The sequence below is a fragment of the Uloborus diversus genome, unplaced genomic scaffold (genome assembly GCF_026930045.1).
Source record: "Uloborus diversus isolate 005 unplaced genomic scaffold, Udiv.v.3.1 scaffold_13, whole genome shotgun sequence".
NCBI lineage: Eukaryota > Metazoa > Arthropoda > Arachnida > Araneae > Uloboridae > Uloborus > Uloborus diversus.
The window spans coordinates 8,808,165-8,835,921 of record NW_026557987.1 but is presented as its reverse complement, the minus strand read 5'-3'; the positions used below and the strand labels follow the sequence as shown (position 1 = coordinate 8,835,921).

The following is a 27,757-nucleotide window of genomic DNA, read 5'->3' as shown; positions in this document are numbered from 1 at the left end:
TTCCGCGCGCATGCGCACTGATGCCAACAAACAAAATTGTTTGAGTTTCTCTTTCATTTGATCTTGTGGCTGTAAGTTTGGTGTAATAAATATTATAACATGTGAAAACCCCGCTATTCATTTTGAAACACCCTGTATAATATCCCTCTTATTTTCATCAAAACAATGAAATTCCACAAAAAAAGGGGGGGGGGTGGAATTTTCCAGTGCTTAGAATTTCTGTAAAAATCCGTGCAGTAAATGGAACTTTTTACTACACATGTATGAAAATGGTTTATGTCCGATCCTATTTGAAGCATGTTCGTTACATTTTCTTTTCTCCAAGTTTTTTTTTTTTTAATTTCTCTTTGCGGCCAATTGAACTGTCCGAACATCACGAGAAAAGCCACCACCGAAGTGTCTGCCCCTGTCTACTGCTATAGCAACAAGGCGCGTCAAACCTAATGTTGGAAAAACCCGTAAGACTGCACAAAGGCTAGCAGACGAGTGGCGAAATGGCGCCCTTCGGCTCTGTATTCGGCTCTGTATCACTGTATTGCTTCAGAGAGGCCTTTATTCAAAATTATCATTACAATTACTATTAATGTGGGCCGTGGTAGCCTGATCGGTAGAGTGTCGGATTCGGGGCCGGAGGGTCCTGAGTTCGAACCTTTATGGTCGAAGACCCACCGTTGTCATTAAAGGGGACTGGGCGACGTTAAATAGGCTCGTGGTCTCCATGTCCTCCGAGTGAAACGATACCTCTGGGGGTGCTAGCACCGGGTAGCCATTAGCTCTTGGACTAGTTCTAAATTCTCATTAACTGTTCGATCCGGTGATGGTGCTGCCATCTATCGGTATATAAAATAATGGAGGCAAGGCACTTAGTATGCGGTCCTCGACATGAATACAGTAGTAGTCAGTTGTGACTCGGAATAGGAATAGGTCCGTTTCTATGGTGGTAGACGGGCTCAGACTTGACGGCGGGAGCTTTTTCTCGTGAAAGACAGACAGTAGAAACCACTGTATTACTCGGTTTGGAAACAAATAAGCGATTAATTACAAACGGTGGCCCAAAGCGAAGTCAGCGTGCCTCAAAGGGTTGAACCGATTTGTAGTGACGATTAACCGAGATAGCATTTTGTGCTTGCAGCAAACTTTCAACAAATTTGCTTTGCAATTCTGCAAACTTGCATCAAATTGGATGAGACAAGTCTGCAAGTCTGATGCAAGCCTTGTAGTCCCCACGAACTGAACTTGCAGCAAGTTTGTCCTGTAAGTCATATCAAATTGTTGCAGGTCCATTGCAAATTTGCTTAGGTGCATCAAATCCTGAAAATTTTCTGCAAACTAATAGAAAAGTTTGTTGTACCAAATTTTCCACAAATTAGTGAATAAGTAGCCGTTTTTTTTAAACAAAAAGTAAGGGGATGACCTCCGAAACGTGTCTTTGAATAAACTGACCTTTAACCGCGAGGCTTTTGAGCTGTGTCCACACTCGAGACCAGACGCCCGCGTCTATGATGCGCAGCAGGTTGTTGTTCAGGTCGACACTTTCCAGGTTCGGCATGCCGACGAACAGGTCCTCTGGCAGGTTGCTCAACTTGTTGCTCCTGCAAAACAGTGCTGCATGTAGAAAGCTCGACAATTCAGTAACCGCCATTCGTAAAAGCACTGGATTATGAAACCAGTTGCTTTTTAAAATCAAATACATAGACTAATAATAAGAGTAGACCGAGCTGTGGCAACCCTTTGCTGCTCATGAACCAAACCATGTGACTGGTGGATATCCTAGCAACAGCGGGCGTCGATCGTAGCAGACGATCAACGCCAGCGAGAAATAAAATAAATAGAATGGATGGAACGCGGAATATTTATGGAGTCGGATTTGTAAATTTGTTATTCTAAGTTGTAAATATTTTGTTAATATAGTGAGTTTTTCGTTTAGATAGTATTGTGCATTTTCTTTAGACAATTTCAATAACTCTCTAAAGCAATTAAAGATGCAAGCGCCCAAATAGAATCGGCAAACGGCAAGATCCTACAATTTCAATTTAAGATTCCGATTAGTACATTTTTGCGTTAACGCAAAACGTTTACGCCATGACGTTCACGCCAACGCTGACGTAGCAGTTCCGAATGAAATAAAAGTGACTGAAAACTGTGATCAAAAACTAATTACTAATGGCAAAATAATGCATAACTAAAAGAAAAACAGTTCAATCTCTGCACCTGGAAAGAAATTATAGTGAAAACACATTACTTAAAATACATGTCGAGTACCAAACTGTAGATAATGTTGCCATCTAGCAACCATGCTGCCAAAGTTTTCGCCAGTCACATGATGTATCCATGAACCAATTTTTTCATCAGCAAGTCTGGGAAAGCTCGATCTACTCTTATTATTAGTCTATGATCAAATATGATGAAATAGAAGCATAAAGGTATCAAGATACCAGGGGTGCCCCTCCTAAAGACAAAGGCTTAAGTCCCCCTCCCGCCAAAAACAGGAGCACCCTCCCTAAAAAAAAGTAAAAAATACCTTTCAAAACAAGCACCCCTAAATATTTTGGCGCAGTCTAGTCATGCCCCCCCCCCCTGAAGATGCAACATGCGTTTCATATACACGCAACGTACGGCGCAGCGTGTTTTAACCTGATTGGCGTCAAAAAGCTTAAAAACGCACCCGGTCTCATCCGGCTGCGAGCTACCGGACAGTTCAGGGCGTGCGTTCCTGTGAACTCCGTCCGAAGGAATCCCATCAATCATCTCCTGAGCCAATTGCTTTGACAGGTCTGGATGATCTGACTTTTTATCGACGTCGGCCGTTAAATGCAATAAGAGTGGAACGTGACCCACTGGAGTCCATGGGCAGCTACAGTCTGACCACCGATTACATGGAAAGGCTGATAACCGGTTTATAGGCGGAAATGGACGTATCTATTAGTTTACAGGGCTGTTAGTTGGTTTGTTTTAGATGTGCACTTTTGCCTCTCTATTGTTTAGCCTTAGTTTTGTAAAAATGGAAATTTGCTCGCAGCAGCATTTTTTTAATCTAAAGTATATTCGATCTATATATTCTCATGGCGGAAGTTGATTTATTTATTCACAACAAAGTTTTGAGCTTACCATTTTGCTTTTAGGTTCATGAACGAAATGAAAATATTTTATTTTCTTTTTGTTGTTTCCATGGTAACTATTTTTGTTTTCCCTTATTTTATTTTAGAGAATGCAATAAATGAATAAGGCACTAGTGACAACTAGTGACATTATAAAACGCGTGCATCAAAATCCCATCGTTATTTTCCCTTCTCCCCTGCTAGACTCATTCAGATGGAATGGTATTTACTTGGCAGTTTGCCAAATGACATACAATCCGTGGTCAAAGTACTTAGGTCACATCAGGTTTCGTAAGAGCGCTTCAGAAAACGGACTATTACGTTTCAGTCTTTGATTATTGGTCCAGTTTTATTTATTTTTTTTTAACATGCGCGTTCTCACTGATCTTATGTGTTTGAAAATTTTCGAAACAATCTTTTAGAAGTGACTAGCTGCGTTGCCCGGACCACCTTGAAAATAGATATTGTGTCAAGTGACGTATATTCAACAATCAGGCGTAAAAAATAAATTTAAAAAAAAAAAAAACATCATGATTTCCCTTCCAAACAATGACGACAGATATTAAAATACTTTTAAGAAATTAAATCCAGAAAGATGGATTTAAAATGCGTAACCATGGAAACACAAAATAAAATAAGTTTAAGGAATTGAAATGCGAAAAAAAAAATGGTTCGCAATTTGAATCAAATCGAGATTTCTTAAACTTGATTTAAAAACGCTTGTAACTTTTTTTCCTTTCGAGATAAAAGCTCATTTTTTCGACTATAGGTCGAGTTAGATCTGGAGTAAAAAAAGTCGCCTTTTCGAATGGCGTCAAAAAGAAAGCTGTGGGACAATTCCTTCACTTTTTATTGATTTGTTTAATGAGGAAAGTAGTGCCTAAATTTCAGCTAAGCCTAAAAAAATTCGAGCTAAAAACGCAAATAACTCCCGCCGTAATAAAGTTAGAGCATTGAAGCAAATTGCGTAGAACGCGGAAAATTCTACCCTTTCTAACTATATCTAATACTATTTGCGAGTCATTTTTCAGCCCCATATTCGGGAATTTATGTGAAAATTGGGAATAAATTGGAATAAATAAATAACTATTCATCGAATTGTTTTCGAACTGGTCTGCAAACCTTCTCAGGACTTAAAGGAACAGACTTGGGAAATTTCAGCAAAATCGGCCCGGTAGTTGTCGAGTTTTGCGAGTTCAAACACACAGATGCTTTTTGGAGACTTCATTTTATACTATGTAGAGATGTATTACTATTTATTATAGTAATTTAAGTTTCATAAACAAACGGCCAATAGCGCTGTTTAGCGTAGGGATGCTTCTGCTTCGAGTTCATCCTCCATCTCTCCGTAGTCGAGCTTAAAACGACCGAGTTCTTGCCCGTTAGGCTTCGTGCTTCCACTAAGTCCGTTGCTCTCATGGACTAATAATAAGAGTAGACCGAGCTTTCCCAGACTTGCTGATGAAAAAAATTGGTTCATGGATACATCATGTGACTGGTGGAAGGTTTGGCAAAAACTTTGGCAGCATGGTTGCTAGATGGCAACATTATCTATAATTCGGCACTCGACATGTATTTTAAGACGTAATGTCTTTTCATTATAATTTTTTTTCCAGGTGCAGAGATTGAACTGTTTTTCTTTTAGTTTTTTGACATTAGTAATTAGTTTTTGATCACAGTTTTCTGTCACTTTTATTTCATTTGGAACTGCTACGTCAGCGTTGGCGTGAACGAAATGGCGTAAACGTTTTGCATCGACGCAAAAATGTACTAATCGGTATCTTAAATTGGAATTGTAGGTAAAAATCTTACCGTTTGCCGCTTCTTTTTCGGCGCTTGCATCTTAAATTGCTAAGAGAGTTATTGAAATTGACTAAAGAAAATGCACAGTACTATCTAAACGAAAAACTCACTATATTAACGAAATATTTACAACTTAGAGTAACAAATTAACAATTCGGACTCTATAAAAGATCATTCTTCCGTGTTCCATCAATTCTAATTATTTTATTTCTCGCGGGCGTTGATCGTCTGCTACGATCAACGCCCGCTGTTGCTGGGATATCCACCAGTCACATGGTTTGGTTTATGAGCAGCAAAAGGGTTGCCATAGCTCGGTCTACTCTTATTATTAGTCTATAATTGCTCTGGTTGGGAAATACTAGCTTGAAGTACGGCCCCTGTAGTGGAGGAGCCGACGCATCCGCCATTTTGGAGCCAACTTGATCCAGTGCCTTCGTAGCGATAGCATTGCTGCTGATGTTTACATTTCTTTAACATGTGTTAAATAGAGTCAAATGGGTGGTTTTTCGGCTGTAAATTGTGCAAAAAGCTGCAAAAAAGGATTTCAGCTCTTCAGATTTCCAGCAGATCCAGAAAGAAAAAAGAAATGGATAAACGATGGATGGCCCACGAAGTGACTGGCAGCCTGGAAACGACGCCGACTGTTTCCAAAATTTCGCCAATCTTCACCTTCGCTCTCCGACTCTCTCGTTCCCTGTTTAGCGAATGATTGCCAATAAAGGTAGCTTTCCCTGTTGTACGCTTACTCCAAAATGTTGGATGTGCTCTCCGACTCTCTCGTTCCCTGTTTAGCGAATGATTGCCAATAAAGGTAGCTTTCCCTGTTGTACGCTTGCTCCAAAATGGCGGATGCGTCGGCCTCTAAAGTTACTGTTAGACCATCGATTACATGGAAAGGCTAATATCCGGTTTATAGGCGGAAATGGACCTATCTATTAGTTTTTAGGGGTGTTAATTGGTTTGTTTCAGATGTGCACTTTTGCCTCTCCATTATTTAGTCTTAGTTTTGCAAAAATGAAAATTTGCTCTCATCAACATTTTTTTAATCTTAAGTATATTTGATCCATATTCTCACGGCAAAAAGTAATTGATTTATTTATTCACATTAAAGTTTTTGAGCTTACCATTTTGCTTTTACGTTCCGGAACGAATGAAACTATTTTATTTTCTTTTTGTTGTTTCCATGGTAACTATTTTTTGTTTCCCCTTATTTTATTTTAGAGAATGCATAAGGCACTAGTGACATTATAAAACGCGTGCATCAAAATCCCATTGTTATTTTCCCTTCTCCCCAGCAGGATCCATTCAGATGGAATCGTCTTTACTTGGCAGATTGCCAGATTACATACAATCCGCGGTCAAACAGTATAGGGGCTCTAGCTTGAGAGAGAGATGTACTCACGACAAGTCCAGCTGGATGAGCTTCTCGGCGCTGGCGGGAAGCATGGACCTGGAGATGGCGTTGATGTGGTTTCCCGCCACGGCCAGCAGGCGCAGGTTGGGCAGCTGGGCGAAAGCCCCGCCCCCCAGCGTCTCGATGCCGTTGCGCTCCAGCAGCAGGTGGCTGAGCGGGGCCGGGCCCGACGCGAACCAATCATCTCCCAGCTCGGGGATGTGGTTGTCCTCCAGGAGCACCACCTGCAAACACAATCATTATATCCGGTGCAGAAAGATTTTCCGCGCGTTGTTTTTGCATTATAGGGAAGTTGCAACCTATTAAATGTTCATATTTTGGCTATTGGATATTGTTAACTGACCCTCAAAACTAAAAAATTCACCATCGCCGAATTTTAAAACACCGTGGTTGATTTCCAATGAATTTTTAAAAATCCACGCGCAAAAGTGCGCTCTTCTGAAACGTCACGAGCCTACGTCACAGGGCGCGAATGGGCAGCCTTCCGCCGAAGATCCCTTGTTTTCGCTAGGGACATTTTGAGCGCGCTGATATTTTTATTTTTTAGAAATTCAATAATCCTTTTGAACACACTATGGAGGCCGGATTCGTTAAAGCACAATCTAAATAATCTTCCTTATGTAACATCAATGAGGATAGTCGAATATTTCCTAGAGGATGAGAGGTTTAATGTTCCAGAAACGCGAGGAGTTCATTGCGAGGAGAAAGCCTTTTACGTTTCGTCTTCGAAGTCGAATGCGTGACCTTCGGCTTCTCCCCTATCGGAAGAGCGCACGACGTCACTTCCTATGCTGCTTCCTACGTCACAAGCGCTTGAACTTTAAAAATTAATTAAAAAAAACTACTCATCGTATCGCAAAAATTTTTTCACCTATGATGTTCATACATGTTAGGGTCAGGTGGGGTAAAATGGGTAGTGGGGTAAAATGGGTAGTCGAAATATATGGTTTTACAAACAACTTATTTTAAATTAAATTTGCAATTTTTGAGTGGGACATTTTACTTGGCTGTTCTGAATTCTGTTTCACAGAATATATTTTTCCAATAGATTATTTTTTAGTGAGAGGTAACACTTTAAATTGAAGTAGATAAATTTAAGCCGCATGTTGTCTGCTTAAACTTCTATCTCCAGCTCCTGATTTTTGAGAAATTTTTATTACTGCGTCATAATATCTTTAGTTGGGCATTTTTGTTGCTGCTTCAACTTACAGGGAAGAAAAAAAGATTTTTTTTTCTATTTTTAATCTCATATTTAGAAAATGGGGTAAAATGGGTATATGGTTAGGCTTATCATTCCAGCAAGTTGTTTTAAAAGATACAACAGCATATTTTCCTTTAAATGAATATTAATTCATTTGTTGTTAATTTAAAATGATTGAAACATAAAATTATGCAATGCCATGACTTTATAAAATAAACTTCGCTCCATCATAACAAATAATAAGAAGCCAAGCTAGATAATACTTATTCTAGAGTTTTGTGCACTTGCGCAAAAATAACAATTTCCTCAGAATATGTTGGGCCCAGCCTGTTGCTGGCCGTCACAATTGTATTTCATTGCAATTAGATGCTATCAATTTCTCTAATGTACCTTTAAATTCTCAGAACACACCCTCGTTTCAATCCGAAAATTATACATCCCAAAGCACGATTTCGTCACCTTATAAAGATTTGAAAAATGCAATATTGTCTGCAGTTTAAACAAGAGCTTCAGACTTGACAACTACCTGCATAAGTTATTTAAAACAATTTAAATGTATGCTGGCAAATACAGGAAGTATTGACAAAGATGTTTCAGAAAGGCTAAGAGTTGAAAGTGAAAAAAATAGTGAATTAAAAAACAAGAAAATAAAAAATAGTAGAAAAAGAAAGTTTCCATTCAGAGGAAGTATCTGGAATAGAAACTGCAAAAAATATGCTTATGAAGCAAAGTTTAACCACAGGTGCCTGGGTGGTTAATATTATACTTAGAGGAAACAAGCAAGAAATAATTTTTTGGCAAATATATGGCTGTTGAGGTAAATATTATGAGATGAAATATTTTTAAAAAATTCAGGATGGGAGATTTTTCTTATTTTTCCTGATATAGACGACATATTTCACTGAAAAACATCAAATAATAAAAATAATTAATGAGCCACAATTTAACAATAGAGGCCATTACTTTTTTTAAAGAATGACAAGTATGGACATCATGCATTGAAAGAAACCTCATTAATATTTTGTCAAATTTACTGGTTGCATTATTTTTTTTTAAATTAAATTGTAAAATTTTGTTAACTGATTCTTAAGTCTATATTATCACACTGCATTGAACAAATGTATGCTTTTTTATTTTTTTCTTAGACTTCAATACCCCTTTTACCCCACAGGCTACCCATTTTCACCTACATGGGGTAAAATGGGTATAGAAAACATATAGTCATAAACACTCCTCTCAAAAATAAATTTGTATTAAATTATGTGTGAAAATCATTTAATTCTATTCTCAACATATGTAATGTATACATAAAACAAAAAAAATTAGAAACAAAATATTTTGACAAAAATATTTGAATCAAAATCCAAAAGTAGGCTATTTTATACCCATTTTACCCCACCTGACCCTACTCTATCATATAAAAATAAAATTGAAAAATAGAAAACTTCCCTATTGTCTGTTTTTCACGAGAAGGCTCTTCGCCTCGCCCCCTCGAGCGCAGAGTTCCATTTTACGCGGGAGGTACGCAATCCACGAGCTTCTAAAGGAGACAACCAGACAGCTTTAACTTGGGCGCGCATTTTAATGTGCAAAAACATCACTTGTCTGTTGTCATTTAATTATTCTTACATTTTAACAACTCCTGCTTTTACAACAAAATGCTACGATCCGAATATACCTTCTGCCGAAAACAGCGAAATAGAATCATCGGATACCACGTGACGAGGGAAGAGTCAAGAGCCTTCTTGTGAAACACGGACAATATATGTGAAATACACCGCCAGCTCAGTCATTTCCAGCCGAGGACTGCAGTTTCGTGCTAATTAGCACTCATGATGGAAAACCTCTTAAGGAAGCCAAGAGTGCGAAACGAACTGGTAGCTAATATAGAATTAGCAGACCAGACGAGTGACCGAAGCAATGGTTCGGTTCAAATCAGACGTGCTTATCAACTCGGAGGGCTAATAAGCACGAAACTGCAGTCCTCGGCTGGAAATGACTGAGCTGGCGGTGTATTTCATGTATTTCTGCTTTAGCCCTGGCTAATGGGCGGTAATTTACTGAATATACCATACCTTGCCTTCAATCTTCTGAGTTGAACCGAACCATTGCTTCGGTCACTCGTCTGGTCTGCTAATTCTATATTAGCTACTAGTTTGTTTGGCACTCTTGGCTTCCTTAAGAGGTTTTCCATCTCCAGCTCGGTCACTTTCCTATGCCGGGCTGATGAGTGCCAATAAGCACGAAACTGCAGTCCTCGGCTGGAAATGACTGAGCTGGCGGTGTATTTCACGTATTTTTGCTTTAGCCCTGGCTAATGGGCGGTAATTTACTGAATAAACGGACAATATAGTTTGGTTTCGACTAGATGGATTCCGACAGGGATGTATTAAACGATTCTATGCCCCGTGCCTTACCTCTAGGCGGCTGAGATGATCTAGAGCCAAATGGACGAGCGGCCTCTGACCATTCCTGAAGCTTTTGGATATCTCCAGCATTTTCAACCAGTCCTCGAGCCCCTGGAAATGTCTCCGCCCCGTCCGGAAGGAGGCGTCCTCCACCTCTATTCGGTCCAGGACCAGCGTGTCCGTGACCACGCCCTCGAAGAGATCCACCGGAATCGTGCTGGCATTCAGGTAGCCAATCTCGAGTCTTCTCTGCGGGAACGCCCCCAACTGCTTGGCCACGCCTTTCAGATCCTCAATCGTTTGCAGATCTCTGCATGTCGTCTCGGCTCCTGAGGAATGGATAAAACCAGCTTTTACATCGGTCGATATATAAAGGGTGTCCCAAAATTAACGCAAGATTTGAATTTGCCGCCATTTTTGCAATAAATTGTGGGCAATCTTGAAAAAAGGACAATTTGGCAGCTGAGGATCTAGGGTTATTACAAGTAGAGCGTTTTTTCCATTCTATAATGCGTTTTCATTATCGAACAATTATTTGAAAAATAATGAAAGTTTGGGCGGGTCAAGCGGTTTACTGTTATTGGCGCTCGATATCGCGGCGCAGGTGGTTGTGGGATTGCTGACATAGACGTTTGTCTTCAAATAACCCCATAGGGAGAAGTTTAATGATGTAAAATCACACGATCTAGGGTACAATTCATATCACCGAAACGAGAGAGTACGCGAATAGGAAATTCCTTATGCAGTGATTGAATTGTTTCGCTGGCTGTATAATAGCATAACACTCCATCTTTACTAACCCTAAACTCCCAGCTGTCACATTTTTCTTTTTCCGTGGCTGCCAACAATTCACAGCAAAAATGGTGGCAAATTCAAATCTTGCGTTAATTTTGGGACACCCTTTATATATTTCCACGAAGACCCCCCCCCCCCTTGGGTATTTTTCCGTAAAAGTACTTCACTTGGCGCATTTTTCTTATTTTTAGCGATTAAACTTTTTTTTTAATGTTATTTTATCGCTATTGCAGTCTAAAAATTTCGTAATTGGTGACGTTCGACAACTACATTTTCTAAATCACATGATTGTCATGAAATTAAATATCGCCAATAGCTTTAAGTAATCTTTCTATTGTCGCCAACCCAAGTGCCGTACTCTTAATGGAAAAGTACCAAACCCTGTACAGTAAAAAAGGAAAAGTCAATAGAAAGCTCTACAGGAAAGTTTTTATCGGACCGAGGGGGGGGGGGAGATTGTCTAACTTAATTATGGCGCGACTAGATTCAAAGAAAATACCGATTATACATGAATAAAGGAATCAACGGCTGTAAGAAAATAGCAAATAGCTAGACTTACGGCAACCTGCATTTAACCCTCCTTTTTCTGTATCCTCTGTCCTGAATAGCAATAATAGAAGTGCAGGTAATTTCTGGGCCGTATGCAAGGGGGTGGTTTATAGGGTTCAAACCCCCTCCGAAATGTTTCATCCAAAGAAATGTTTCTCATTATTTCTTTACTTTAGTTCTTATTTACTAGCTGCGTCGCCCGGCTTTGCACGGTCCACCTCGAAAATAAAAGTTATGTCAAGTGACGCGAGTTCAACACTCAGGCTTGAACCAAAAAAAAAAAAAAGTCAGTGAAATTTTTTGGCAGATTGCGTAAAACCCCCAAAAAGTAAACATTTTAAATCCCCTGATTACAGGAAAAGCCTCAAAACAAAAACAAGAATTTTACCTGTTCATATTCGAGAAAAAAAATGGCAACAGATCTTTCATCTCAATGATTTTCTTCCCCCGCTATACATTTTAATAAAAGCATTGTTATGGAAAGTTGAGATGAAGCACTGAATAATAATTTGAATGGAGGAAAGCCTTCGAAAAATAGGGATTTGATTTTGAAATCTAAGAGTCATAATTAATAGTTTTTAATGGATATCTCCGCTAATTATTATCGGAGGATTCTGTTAAATAGCCAAACATGAAGACGGGAAGATGACGAATCCATCGATACCTGGTTCGATGGTCAGTTCACTGTCGTTCGGGAGAAGAAGCTTGGACATAGATAGATAGATACTCAGATTTTATATGTATAAGGTTCTTCTTAATGGATTGTTTCGTTTAAAAATTGAACAAGAACTTTCAAAAGTTCAGGAATGCGGATTTTCTCTACATTTGACAAGCACAGGGGCGCTTTGTTTTGACTGGTTTGGCGAAAATTTTCGAAAACATGCCAAGTGTTTGATAATTATGATGTTAATGACAAAAATTATGATATATGTTTGATAATTAATTTCGTTATGATAATTTCCCCAGAACGCATCCTTTCAGTGCCACTTACCTAAATTTGCAGTCTTGCAGGTGCACTTGGGGATCGATTCGGGTGGGGGACAACCTTCCGAAATCGAAGAAACGGATTTCGCCACGAAGGGGACTACCAACAGGAAAGCAGCAAAAAGCCGTCGGGAAAACATGGCGGCGCTGCAAAGAAGAAAAAGCGGTTATCCGTAAAAATACAACTCCATGTTCTGTGTACAGTGTTGCCAGATTGGGGGAATTTTCCCCATTTTGGGGAAATCTGGTGCTCTCTGGGAAAATTTTGGGGAAATGGGTTTTGAGGGGAATTTTTTGGGGAAAATTTTTTTTCTTGGGGAAAACCTGGGGAAAAAACCTCGGGGGAAAATTTTTTTTTTGTATTAAAAGTCGCATCTTGACATCTGGTAGTTACATTGTTTGTATCAAACAGCGTTGGTTTAGTTTTGCTCAACTCTATGGAATTCGCATTTTGCATAATGTGGAATATTATGCTACGGAATTCGCATTAATAGTTCTTCATGAGTAACTAGTTGATACGTGAAACAGGCAAAAATAAGTGTGATGAAGAATGTTCTTGGATAAATATGTACAAAAATCATAGTTTAAATGTACATACAGAAACAGAGTAGTAAATGCAAGTAGGAAAAAAATATATGTTTGGTTATTTCTTATCTCTCGGTCAGGCGCTTGTATTTATCACTAGTGGCACCCGCACGACTTTGCCCATGGTAGAAAATGAAAAGGTATTTTGGTTCCCCTGTATATTTACAAATAATGCATGATGAATGTCTCGCCCATTGGCTTGCCCACGTTACGATTCCACATTATGATAACTTGGTTATTTAGTCGTCCATCTTATGAGCATTTTGCTCGGGAAAATGTTCTTAAAATTGGAATAGAAATTGAAAAAAAAATTGAATTTTTGAAATATTGCTTCGAGGTGCACACCCCAAAGCTACAAACTAACTTTGTGCCAAATTTTATGAAAATTAGCCAAACGGTCTAGGCGCTATGCGCGTCACAGACATCCAGACAGGCAGAGATCCAGATATCCAGACAGAGAGACTTTCAGCTTTATTATTAGTAAATATTTTTAAAAAAAGATAAAGAAAAAAAAAAGCGAAAATGGGAAGAAAAAAAAAGTTGGGGAAATTTATAAGAAAATTTGGCTATTTGAAAATGCGTATATATCGCTTGGGATACGCAATGTAGACCGTGAAAATGCGTAAACTTTCCCCATAGAGATTTATGTTTACAGCAGTTGTTTAAGCCTCTTTTTTTCAAGTGCCGGTTTCTCGTTTTGCGCGCATGATATCTTAGAAAGTTTCTAATATATTTCCGTAAAACTTTTCATGCATGTTTTTCTGGTTTATTTTTATGATCTGAACCTAATTTTAACTAAAAATAGAAGTTAATATTAAAATAAATAAATATTTTTCCCCAAAATTTTTATATTAACTTATAAAATTTCAAAAATAAATTAAATGATTTTTAAAAAAATTTAAAACATTTAGCTTCAGTCATAAAACTAAACCAGACAAGCATGCACAAAAAGTTTTACGGAAATATATAAGAAACTTTTTGAGATATCATGCGCGCAAAACGAGAAACCTGAGAAAACGCAACCTGAGAAAAAGAGGCTTCGACAGATGCTGTTAACATAAATCTCTATGGGGAAAGTATAGGCATTTTTTCGATAACTTGAAAAGTTTTTTGCCGTATGGTAATAAACAAGGTATCAAGTTGTTCAGAATTAAATTAGACATAACATTTATTTTTTCCAGAAAATCGAACATTTTGAACGTTAAGGGTTCTTAGACTCCATAAATGGTTTTTATCCACTTCTTGGAAAAATCAAGTATCATTGTCAAAAAGTTCCCTGACTTGCTGCAAGTTGCACAAATGTAGACTTCTCACTGCTGTAAAAAATATTTATAGCTCCCAGTTTAAAGATTAACTGAGCACATTTATAAAGTGTATCGGCTTCTGTTCCATTAAGGCCCGTCCATGCTGATTGAGCTCCCAAAGAGAGCGATTAAGGATGGACAACTTTGCTTTGAAGGCGAGTAAAATTCTTGATGATTCCTTGCAATTCTGCTGTAGCTTTGGCCGTGCTTCCAGTACTGCTTATGGAACTTTCTAAATAAATTAGGCAGCTGCTAAGACATTAAGTTACACCTAGCTAAGTTTACTCTAAAGTTTCAGAGACACGACTGGCTTCTAACGGGAAGATTTCTGATTTTTTCAGGGTAATTTCAGGAAGGTTACTGATTTTTTGCGAAAAACGATCCAGGTTTTTGCAAGGTATGTTACTAGCAGAAATTGGACACATCAGCTGCCCATTATTTTCCAGGAACTTTTTTTTTTTTTGAGCAATCACGATTGCTTATTGTTCTCATTTGACTGTTTTGAATTCCTATCATTTTATTTTCCCGCCAGCACCCTCCGCAGCATCACCGTCGACCGGGTCCTCACGATGCTGCGCCTCTAGCGAAAACCGTCTCCAGGTTGCATCCATGTCCTACACACACGCGCACACATACACAACTACACACACGCACACACACAGCCAGCACCTACCGATGCTGCTCCTCTTGCGAAAACAGTCTCGAGGTTGTGTCCATATCCTACACACACATAGCATGCACACACACACACACACACACACACACACTTACTCACAAATGCACACACTCATGCCCGCAAACAGACACAAGCACACTCCTACACACACTCATGCCTGCACACTGACACATATGCCTACATACACACACACGAACGCCTAAACACACACGCGTGCGTACATACACAGAACTGCATACATAACATGCACACACATGCATACATACACACACACACGCACCCACACACATGCGTTTACACAAACACACACGCGCATTCTTACACACACACGCTCGTGATTGCGAAAAACATAATTTGAATTCAAGATGCTAAAAATTCAAAGTAATATAATTTTTGAGCAGTCGCAATTGCTTATTGCTTTCATTTGACTGCTTTTGGCGTCCTGTCATTTTATTTTCCCACCCCCACCCTCTGCAGCATCACCGTCGACCGGCTCCTCACGATGCTGCTCCTATAGCGAAAGCCGTCTCCAGGTTGCGTCCATGTCCTACACACACGCGCATACATACACAACTACACACACGCACACATACACCTACACACATACACGCACATACACCTATACACGCATACACAAACACACATTTTCATGCCTGCACACAGACACAGACACATATGCCTACACACATATACACATATCCCCCCCCACACACATTCATACACACACTTATGCCAGCACACAGACACAAACACACATGCCTACACACACATACAAATACCCCCTACACACAAACACATACCCCTCACACACAAACACACACGCCTACATACACACACTCGTGATTGCGAAAAACATAATTTGAATTCAAGATGTCAAAATTCAAATTAATTATTGTTATTATTTTTTTTTATTATTTATTATTATTATTATTTTTTTTTTAATGAAACCGAGTCCGTCTCGATACTGAAGTCAAGATGAAAAGATTGCGATTATGACACAAAATTTGACTGCCGCACCAGACTCCCATTTATCGAAATAGGGTCTATTTCGATAAAGGGGAGTACATCGTTTAAAATCTAAGTTTATTTGTCCAGGAACTAATAATGTAAAACAGGCCATTTTGGTGAAACGTTTCCCATTGCTGAAAATCGCTGGCAACATTTTTTGCGCCTATATGGCCCTCCAATATTTTACATCTCGATGGAGCTTTTAATGTGTATTTAGTTGGCGAATAATTTTACCCTTTAACGTAACTTTTCATCTTACTGAATGTCCGGTTTATTTTTATTTGGGAGTTTATATTAGGTATAATTTAATGAACCCCCAAATAAAAATTAATTACATTACATATAATGTAATTTATTTTCATCGGGCTACTCGTTGATATAATTTAATAATTTGGAAGATTATTTTTCATTTTAATAGAACTTAATCTTGTTCAAAGACTTTTGCTACATAATTACTGCTATATTCTACTTTGATATTCCCCCCCCCCCCGCCCCCCCCCCCCCCAAATCGGAAATTTGGCGATTTTTTTTTCTCGCCAAGCAAAATACCTGTTTTATGGCTCAAAATTCCCTGAAACTTTTCAACAACACTACATTACATACAGTAGGCATATTGAAAGCTAAAAGATAAAAATAATTAATAGAAAAAAAATATAATTGGAAAATACAACCAGATTTGCGGCAAAATACAGCAAGTCAGAATCTGCTTGATCATTTCACAAAGAAATGGCGAATGAATGAAATGGCGCTAAAACATATATGAAATCCAAAAGTTGTTGCCACAAAACTTTAAAAAAAAAAAGAAAAACTCAAAAAATGGTACAAAATACAAGAAAATACTAAATTTGGAGCCAACAAAAAAAACCTAAAAGCTGAAAAAACCTAAATTCACAACACCAAAATAAGCGACAGCAACCCTAAAAAGTCCGTAGGGAGTGCCAGATTTGGCGCTTAATTTTTGGGGGGATATATCAAAATTATACCTTTATTTTCATTGGGCTACTCGTAGATGTAATTTAATAATTTGGAAGATTATTTTTCATTTTAATAGAACTTAATCTTGTTCAAAGACTTTTGCTACATAATTAAACTTTTAATCTTAAATTTCAGTAACATTGTTCCTGTTAACGTTTGACAAGCACACAAGCGCTTCGTTTCGAATAGTTCGGCGGAAATTTTGAAAACCGACCAAGTGTTTCACTTTAGTATCATAACTGAAATTCTGTCATTTTTGAAATAGACGAGGAATATACCTAGGGACAGTCATCAAAATGTATCGTCCAAAATCCAGAGATTCTTGGCACATACAGTCAAACCTCCATATGTCGAACTTCCACATATCGAAATTTTCTATCTATCGAAATCGCAGCAAATTTCTATGTTCATTATATAGAAAAATTGTTTCTGTATATCGAAAAAAATCTCTATATATCGAAATGTTTTTCGAGACATTCATAGATTTTTTCTCCACTTTAGACTGTTTGTCTCATGAAAAATGAAGGTTAGAGGAGAAAATTACGTTCACTAAAGGTTGCTACGGAACTCATAAGAAATCTGGGGTTGAAGGGTGTGTAGTTGAGCCGTTGTTCCGTTCTGAAATTCTTAAATTTCCTCAAAGTTTATTTCAAATCTTAGTTGTAACCAGTAACACTGTAAAATCAGTTTCAAGCTATCCCTTTTGTCTGTTGATTATCATTCCTTGTCTTTTTAGCTTCAGTAAAAATCATTCAAGTTAAGTAGATTGATTTTTTACTTTTCTCTCGATCGCATAGATAAAACGAAAATCCCAGCATGTTGCGATCAAGTTGAATTGCCGAAGAATATGAAGATGTATGGTTGGCGTAAAAATGTAGTTTCTGTTAATTTTTTAATCATCAACTTTCATTTAATCCGACACTCGTGTAAATTATAAATTGGGTTTCATACACGAAAATTAGCTTTTGTTTTAATGTTTTAGGATACATTTATGATAAAATAAGATCGTTTCCGTACATCGAAATTTCTATATATCGAATTTTTTCCCGGCAATTTGCTACTTCGATATATGGAGGTCCGACTGTGGCGTACGCCAGAGAGCTGTGGCGTACGGATCATCATTACGTGGACGACCGATGCGTGTCGTGATTTAAACCACGAACCTTTGTCGTGGTTTCCAAGGAGCGAACTCGCCGATCGTCGACGTCGCTCTTCGCCGAGGGAAAAACTTGATTCTTCTGCGCATGCACGCCCGAGCTAAATCAACGTCGTGAATGACCACGCCGGAATCCACTTGACTTTGATTTCAGCGTCACGGCGAGGAGCGACGTCGAAGATCGGCGATTCGTTCCTAGGAAACCTGGGCTTAACACCCTGTGCTTTAACCACCGAACCAAAAAGACCTCAAGGCTCGGGGGCAAATTTAGGTAATGTGGTTATAATTAGTTTTTTTATATTTATAATTTTTTTTTATATTTAAATTATATATGTAATATAAAATATAAAAAATTTATAAAATTTTTTTAAAAAAGATTTATAAATATTAATAAATAATAATATAAATAAGGGAAGATTTCGATAATTGGGAATCTGACGATCTTTCATCATTGGCGTCAGATTTTGGCTCCAGTGCCTGCGCGAGTGGTATTTTTCGTTGCAAATCTAAACAAAGAGAACCTAAATATCTACTCACATAGGGTTACTCAAAATCAGCAGGGTTACCACAGTAAAATTATCTACGCCAAAAATGAGACGACCGCGCCAGATTCCCAATTATCGAAATATCCCCTATAAATAATTAGGCTCTCTGATGTACGCCCCATTTGCATTTTCGGTAGCAATACGCTTTCTCATGATAATAATTTACCTGAGGAATCATCATAACGAGGAACCCTTGGCGCTTTTTCAGAATTGTTCGGCAAGCTATTCAGAACAAATTACTTATTTGACTGCCAAGCTTTGCGAAATTTTTAAATATTTTTACAAAAACATTAAACAAGGCAAAAGGTCTCATTTTAATGAAAACATATCCATGAACTAATCTCAGCCATTCATGCATAAAATGATCCCACAAATAAAAGAAAACAAGTCATCGTTAACTGGCATGACAAGTTCCACCAAAATGGAAAATGAAAGTTCGGAGAGCAAAAATGGCAACAGCTGTGTCAGCAACGAAGTTTTTTTTCCTCGACAATTCGACATGCTCCACGTTATGATAATTTCCCTATTTACCGTAATTGGGAAAGTAGAACTTACTGGTTTTGTCGATGCAAGAAAACACTTTCCACGTTTCCGGTTTTTTCTTGCTGCGAAACGTTAATATGGCGTGTGGAACTCAACAGCTGTTGCGATATCGAAATTCCGAGATGCAATCTGAGGCTTCAAAACAGACGGAGTACTTTAATTACAATCCGACTGCTCATAAATCGGTAGGGCTTATCTGGAGATGCATTTCAGATCGCTTTCCATCTGGTCGTCATCCAGTTGGATCTCGCCAATCTTTCATCGCCAAACCTCGAATTGGCGAATGGGTTCTTTTCCGTGATAGGTTCGACTGTTTCCGACTCATGGCGATTTTTCCAGTTGCTGAAAGCAGGAGAATATTAATTCGCAACTCCAGAGTTCGAATACGCTACCTTGCGGTGATTAACAATACTAAAGCAAAAGGTAAAGCATTTCATTCCACGTGTTTTCTTTGGAGCAAATTCCAGGCTTCAGACAGTTTGTGACGTAATGTAACTTCAGAAGAATAGAAAAGAAAGCTTCCCACAAACACGATGAAAAATGACCGTCATTCACTAAGCGTCCTATTCCTATTCAGAGTCACAACTGACTACAACTGTTTTTATGTCGAGGACTGCATACTAAGTGTCTTGCCTCCATTATTTTATCTACCGACAGATGGCAGCACCATCACCGGATCGAACAGTTAATGCGAATTTATAACTAGTCCAAGAGCTGATAGCTACCTGGTGCTAGCACCCCCAGAGGTATCGTTTCACTTGGAAGACATTGAGACCACGAGCATACTTAACGTCGCCCAGTCCCCTTTAATGACGACGGTGGGTTTCCGACCATCGAGGTTCGAACCCAGGACCCTCCGGCCCCGAATCCGACACTCTACCGATCGGGCTACCACGGCCCATTTATACAGAAGAAAGGCAGTTTCACATGCATGCGAACTGCGTACAGAGCGTCTTGGCTACGGGCTCCGGCAAACCGGTCACTCTATCCGAACACAACCAAAGATTTGAAATGAAGCGAAGCCTTTTCAATACTGCAAAATCAATTTGCTGTTATGAATTGGCATCACTTGCGTTGTGATTGTGATTGTTGAATTTTTCGCATGTAGCAGCTTTTCTAATAATTTGTTTTGTAAGATTTGTATTTTCATATAATTATTAGTCTCTTGAGGGAAAACGAGCCATCCTTTCAAACAAGTGTTCCATTGTATATTTATTCCTAAGAAGAAACACATATAATGGTATGAAGCTTACTTTCACCGAAAGCATTTTAGTTACTATGTTTCATGTCACAAGATTTTCGCGCTTAGTTCTGTTGTTTATTTTTATAACCAAGTGTTAAATGGGGGGGATATTTATTAATTCGTGCTTTATGATGCGTTTCATTTCGGGAAGACGGCGTTTTAGTTTCACAGTTCTTTTTGTGATCCGAGTTGAAGAAATTAGTATGATATTATGACTTTTTTTACTTGTTCACGATTCAATTTTGAGAGTTGACTTCAGTTCATTTATCTCGAATTTTTTCGTAAACTTCATCACTTACTGTTTTATTTAATCTATAATGAATTACATTTACATAATATGTCTCATTCACACGAGTTTTATCACCGCTGCTCTATTTTTTTACTTTTTTTACAAAAATATCATGCTGAGGGCTGGGACCATTGTGAAGCTTTAAAATCATTTTTAAAGGTTTTGCAAGAAAAAATTTATTATCAGGGTTCTATTTTTGTGCAGTTAAAAGAAAATATGTGAAAAATCGGATTATTTGAAGTTTGAAATGCAAGCATAATTCTAATCCATGTCAAATCACTCAATCACTCAAAATGACCATCTCAGATTTTCATGAAACTTTCAGGGATTATACTGTTTGACATTCTAAATTCAGATCTACTTTTAAAAAAAATCTATCTTTTTTGGTTAATGAGTTATTATTTTTTTAAATGTGTAAAAACTCACGCTTTTTTACTCATCTGTTGTGCTTAAAAATGCTACAAGTTTAGTTCTATGGGGTCAATACAGTTAGTTAACAGCTCATTTTAAAGAGAATTGCATGAGTTTTAATTTGCCATGCAACTTGCATATTTCTCTTGAATTTTTAATATTTTTTTTTTTAAATATTAAAATTTAAATTTTTTTTCAGTTAGTGTCCTTTAAAAATTTTGAAAAAAAAAATATGTTTTTTAATATGTTTTAATAAATACATCCTAAAAATTTCAGAGTGGGGACATGATGGGATCAGCAGTTATAGCAAATAATGCAATGACACTTTTTTTGTAATATATATACAGTCGGCGCTCATTATAACGACCACTCATTATAAAGACCAATCCATTATAACGACCAGTGGTAATAGTCCCAACTTTGTTCCAATGAACTCGATGTTAATTTGCTTCCGCTATAACGACCGCTCTGGATCATTTAATCCAATACAGCGACCGAATTCAGCGAACACTATTTTTCCAATGATACTTAATATGTAACTTGAAATGACCTTCATTGCCGTTTACGGACTGGAAGAAGGTGAAGATTACAAAGTGGGTATCCTTACAGCTTTGCATCTTTCTAAATCAGCATGGAATTCAGAAAAGACCATCAAGAATTGCCTCCACCATGTTGATTTTAAAAAGCAAAGGAAAAATGCTTAAACGATTTTTCAGGCAATCCAAGATGAAATTTCGACGAAAAAGATGAAATGATGTATAAAATTTCTAAAAAAAAAATGAAATTGGTAGAAGTGTTAAACTTTAACTGTTATGCTAAAATCAATTATGATTTAGAATGTGTCAAACACGTGTCTGTCAGAAAATGAAGTACCTCTCGATATTAGGCACAAAAACAAGTTAATGTATGTATCATGATCAGATGAAGAAGAAGAAATTGAGACCAAAGTTCCCAGTATGAAAAATGTTTCAAACGCTCGAGAGACTTTTTAGTTTCTTTGAATGGTAAATTATGTTTTGCAAAAATCATATGTGCTAAAAAGGAAAGCAACTCTTTCTGATTTTATCTTCAGAAAATAAATGATTTGTAAGTACGGTAATACAATTTTTCCTATATTTTCTACTTAGAAATATTTTGTCATATTTTGCACCCATAATTAAAAATGAAAAATCCCATGATAAAAAATAATTTGGACATTTTACTGGAATCTTTAAAAAAGTGCCAATTGTATTGGAACAATGGAACATGCATGATGCATGTGTATATTTTAAAAAAATTCTATCTCTTATAATGACCACTCATTATTAAGACCTTTTTCTCTGGCACGGAGATGGTCGTTATATCGAGCGTCGACTGTATATATATATATATATATATATATATATATATATGTTTTTTTATTAGACATTTTTTTAGATTATTTTCTTTTACTTTTTTAAAATCATATTTTTTTAAAATTAATCTCTTACTTTTTAAAATTACTTTTATTTTAAATTTTCTTCCCCCCCCCCCCTCGTCAATTATATGAATGGTCTAAAGACAATATTAAAAATATCGATCTCATCGATATTTGTGTGATAATTTTTTTTGGTTGATTTGAGATGGAATGACTCATCTATTTCGACTGAAATGAGGGTCTTGGCCCCTTCACAAAATTCTAAACTGTTAAGGTAGCCTTTTTTCTCAAAATTTCATACCCTAAAATGAGTCCCTTCGTAACATTTCAATTGTTAGAGCAATTCCTTATAAATTGTAACCAGGGTTCGAAAATATGATATTTTCAAAAATGTCCGATATTTTGATATATATCGGATATTTTGTTATCTGTCCGATATTTTCGATCGGCACAAACTTCAAAATAGTAATTGCATCCGGAACTACTTTGATATACCCCCCCCCCCCCCCAAATCGGAAATTTGGCTACTTTTTTTCCTCGCCAAGCAAAATACCTGGTTTTCAACAACACTATATACAGTAGGCATATTGAACGATAAAAATAATTAGAAAAAGAATATAATTTGAAAATACAACCAGATTTGCGGCAAAATACCAGCAAGTCAGAAATCTGCTTGATCACTTCACAAAGAAATGGGGAATGAATGAAATGGCGCTAAAACATATATGAAATCCAAAAATTGTTACCACAAAACTTTCAAAAAAAAAAACTCAAAAAATGGTACAAAATACAAGAAAATACTAAATTTGGCTACAGCAAAAACCTAAAAGCTGAAAAAAACCTAAATTGGCAACATCAAAATAAGAAACAGCAACCCTAAAAAGTCTGTAGGGAGTGCCAGATTTGGCGCGTAATTTTTGGGGGGGTATATCAAAGTTATACCTTGCATCCTCAAATGGCTCTTTATTTTCTTATATTATTATTACAATATGTAAACATTAAATTAAGGTTTCACTCGTTACTTAAATCTAATTTTACATTTTTATCAATTTTTAGTAAAGTTAAGCATTTGCTGTTTTACTCATTTTTTTTTTTTTACACAGTTGTATGATTCAGAAAAAAAAATGTATTGGTCCGTGCACAGTCATAAGACATTGTTAATATATTTATGAACATAAAATAAAAAACGAATATTATGTAACTTTGTTATATTAATCATGTATTAATACAGCATAAAAATATAATGCGTAACGTTTTGTTTATTTTTAAGAAAAAATTATTATGATTAATAATTTTTATATTGAAAATATGGTAGTTGAAAAAATAAATTTTAAATATCAAAATATCATGATAGTTTCAAAATAAATATTGGATATATAATATGTATCGGTGAACCCTGATTGTAACCCAGTGTTGCCAGATGGTCAAATCCAGATTTCAGATTTAGTTCCAACTTTTCCCCAAAAAGAGATGTTTTCTATCAAAATTCCCCAAATTCAAAAATTATTTTTCCATTAATATTTTCATAATATGAGTCGACTTCCTCTGATATTTTTGTCTCAAAATTTTTTCCCCCCCCAAATAGCCAAATTTTCTTATAAAATTCCCCAACTTTTTTTTTCTTCCCATTTTCGCTTTTTTTTTGTCTTTATCTTTTTTTATCTGTACTAATAATAAAGCTGAAAGTCTCTCTGTCAGGATCTCTGTGACGCACATAGCACCTAGACCGTTCGACCGATTTTCATGAAATTTGGCAAAGAATTACCTTGTAGTATGGGGGTGTGCACCTTTAAGCGATTTTTCGAAAGTTCGATTTTGTTCTTTTTCTATTCCAATTTTAAGAACATTTTCTCGAGCAAAATTATCATAAGATGTACGACTAAATGACCAAGTTATCATAACGTGAGCAAGCCAATTGGCGAGAAATTCATCGTGCATTATTTGTAAATCTACAGTGAAACCGAAATACCTTTTGATTTTCTACTACGGGCAAAGCTGTGCGGGTGCCACTAGTCATAAATACACCTCCTGACCGAGAGATAAGAAATAACCAAATTTTTTTTTCTACTCGCATTTGCTACTCTGCTTCTGCATGTACATTTAAACTATGATTTTTGTATATATTTATATCCAAGAACATTCTTCATTACACTTATTTTTACCCGTTTCACGTATCAACTAGTTACTCACGCAGAACTATTAATGCGAATTCCGTAGCAAAATATTCCACATAATGCGAATTCCATAAATTTGAGCAATGCTAAATCAACGCTGTTTGATACAAACAATGTAACTACCAGATGTCAGGACGCGAATTTAAATACGAAAAAAAAATTTCCCCATGTTTTCCCCAAAAAATTCCCCTCAAAACCCATTTCCCTAAAATTTCACCAGAGAGCACCAGATTTCCCCAAAATGGGGAAATTTCCCCCAATCTGGCAACACTGTTGTAACCTCAGCCAATTTGCCTGAGAGCAGTAAGTAAGTGTATAATATAAGTAATAAAAATAAATAAATAAATAAAAGTCCAACTTTTAATTCATACTCTGCAAAATATTTAAAGCCAAACGGATTTCATATTAGAACTGATTGCTAAAAATTCTTTTTTATGAAAACATATTTTTTTTTTCACAAATTAATAATCGGGGTTTGCCAATATATATATCACGAATATTTATTTTGAAAATATCATGATATTTTCGATATTTATTTTTTCAACTATGGTATTTTCAATATACAAATTATATAAACCATAGTAATTTTGTTTATTTATTATTAAAAATAACTAAAGCGTTATGTACCATATTTTTATGATGTATTAATGCAGCAAAGTAATATAATATTTATTTTTTATTTTATATTCCTTTTTATTGTTTGTGGCGATACAATTTTAAATTTAATTATTAAAAGTGCCTAATAAAACATTAAACGTTGGTCAGAAAAACCGAAAAATGTCTTAATGACTGTATACCAACTAATTGATATTTTTTATTTCTGAATCATATAACTAAAAGTAGCTAACAGAAGGAAAATGATTAAAACAACTAATGCTTGATAAACTTTATTAAAATTGACAAAAATGATGAAATATTAGATATAAATAATGAGAGAAACCTTAATTTTAAGTCTACATATTGTAAAAATGATGTAAGAAAATGAAGAGTGATTTGAGGATATGCATTTAATATTTGGAATATTTTAGTTTTTGCTGATTGAAAATATCGGATCGATATCAATATATCGGATATTTTTGAAAATATGATACTTTTGAACCTTGGTGTGGCGAGATTATACCACCAGGGTTCGTACGGGTCATGGAAATCCTGGAAAGTCATGGAAAAAAAAATAAACAAATTTCAGACCTGGAAAAGTCATGGAAAAATGTCTTGGGCAGTAAGAAAGCAACAATAGCTAAAAGAGGGCTAGAAATATTGAGTGATTTAGTAATATTGCATATAAATTGAACGATCTCAAAAACAAATCCGAGTTTTGGAATCCAATTTCATCCGCTTCTGTAACAGCCACTCTCCTTTTTTTGTGATGTGATTTTACTACTGGGGCATTACTAATTTTGATCCCACCATTATTTTCAATACTTCTTACATTTTATATTCTGTAGTAGTGGACTCGCACTTTCTTGATTTTGCCACGCCCCCTCAAAAAGTGTAATTCAATTGCATCTGAGTTTGTTTCAACTACTTGTAAAAAGTTCATTATTAAATTTATCAGAGTTTATCTTGATAGGTTGAAGGTTTTAAAATGAAGACTTTAATCAGGCAATAGAACATAGAAATAGGGAAATTCTAATACTCTAAAACAGTGGTGCCCAACATATAGCTTGCAAAATTTATCCTTTTAGCCAGCTGAAATATCTGATTTGAAAAAAAGAATTTACTGTAAAAAGTGGCTTTACTTTAATGAACGAATAGGCTGTCCAGTTACATGAGTGATTAGATGCACTATTGACATCAAAGGGCAGTGTTTATATGAAGTAAATTTATTATTTTATATTTATTCAATTTTATCCCATTCCTTACTATTCTGCCCCTATTTATTAAATATTTATTAGACATTTAAATATGAGTTGCATTCACTATATTTTTATTTTACTTGAATTTATGTGCTGAAGACAAATAAGAATAATTTATTACGTTCAGTAGTATGCACTGATATTTTTTCAGTCACAAGTAAGTGCTCCAATGAGGTAATGGCACTCATGTAAAAGTTTTTCTAAATGCCTATTTCGGAAATTTTTTTCAAGTTTGACATTAAATAATACCAGACCTGCCAACTCTCCCGTTTTTCACGGGAGACTCCCGTTTTATACTCCATTCTGACGGTTGTACGTTTGAGTATCCATTTCTCCCGTTTTTTTTTTTATTCTTTTCGGGTTTTTTCTTTTTTTTTAAATTAAACTTAATTTTCTTCCTTAAAATATTTACTCACAGCCCTAATAGATGGCGTGGCTAGCAGAGCAAGCTCACGTTCGACGAGCACGACCGGTTAGTTAATCAGGTGACAGCTAATGATCACGTGCTCCAATCCACTGCTTAGAATGGTAACGAATGCGGTAACCGGTTGATCATAGAACGCTGCGGTTAGTAACCGGTTACTTACCGATCGACCGGTGAGGTTCGTCGAACTCAAGGTGAGCGGCAAACATCCGATGGGTGCGTTTGGAGTGTCGAGCGAAAAGATGGAGTTTTGTAAAGTAAGACAAAACAACGTAGAAGAAGCACAAATTTGTAAATTACAGCAGACACGTGTTTCGGCGTTACAGGGAACGCCTTTTGCAATGCAAAAAATAGTGAGCTTATGGATGAAAAGACATCCGACAAAAGCCAAGAGCAGACAAGCATGCAGCTTAAAAGATAAAAACAGCGGATTAGCCAAACACCAATGACAAAGTTATAAACCGATCAGGAACCAATAGGAATGCAAGCAAAGGCCAAGAGCTTTCTCTTAGGTTCGAACCCAGAAAGAAAGAATTCAATTGGACAAAGATTAAGCCGAAGCTTTAACAAAAAGAAAAGAAATTGTCAGTAACCGTGAACCGCAAGAAAGGAAAAGCTGAATGAAGCTTTAACAAAAAGAAAAGAAATTGTCAGTAACCGTGAACCGCAAGAAAGGAAAAGCTGAATGGAAAACCATGAAATAAAATAAACAGAAACAAAAAAATTCGAAAAAAGGAAAAATAAAGATAAATAGAAGAAAATTGGGGGGGGGGGGGTTCCAATCAAGACAAAAAGGTAAAAATAAACAAAGGAAGATCAATATATATATATATAAAAAAAGGGGGGAAGGGGAAAGGACCGTATTAAAGATATGGAAGCCAAATGTTAGAAAAATATGGAACTGCACTAAGATCATTAAC

At 36.5% G+C, this 27,757-nt stretch overlaps 1 protein-coding gene across 1 annotated transcript in view; it reads right to left on the bottom strand.

Moving 5' to 3' along the window:
* LOC129232663 (protein artichoke-like) overlaps positions 1–19,223 on the bottom strand; it is a 54,378-nt gene extending 35,155 nt beyond the window's left edge. The window contains exons 1-5 of the mRNA XM_054866795.1: positions 19,057–19,223; positions 12,260–12,399; positions 9,934–10,253; positions 6,304–6,539; positions 1,444–1,592 (exon numbers count right to left, since the gene is read on the bottom strand). Coding sequence (XP_054722770.1) covers positions 1,444–1,592; positions 6,304–6,539; positions 9,934–10,253; positions 12,260–12,392 — 838 coding nt within the window. The 5' untranslated portion in view covers positions 12,393–12,399; positions 19,057–19,223. The remainder of the gene's footprint in view (positions 1–1,443; positions 1,593–6,303; positions 6,540–9,933; positions 10,254–12,259; positions 12,400–19,056) is intronic.
* Positions 19,224–27,757: the final 8,534 nt, after the last annotated feature.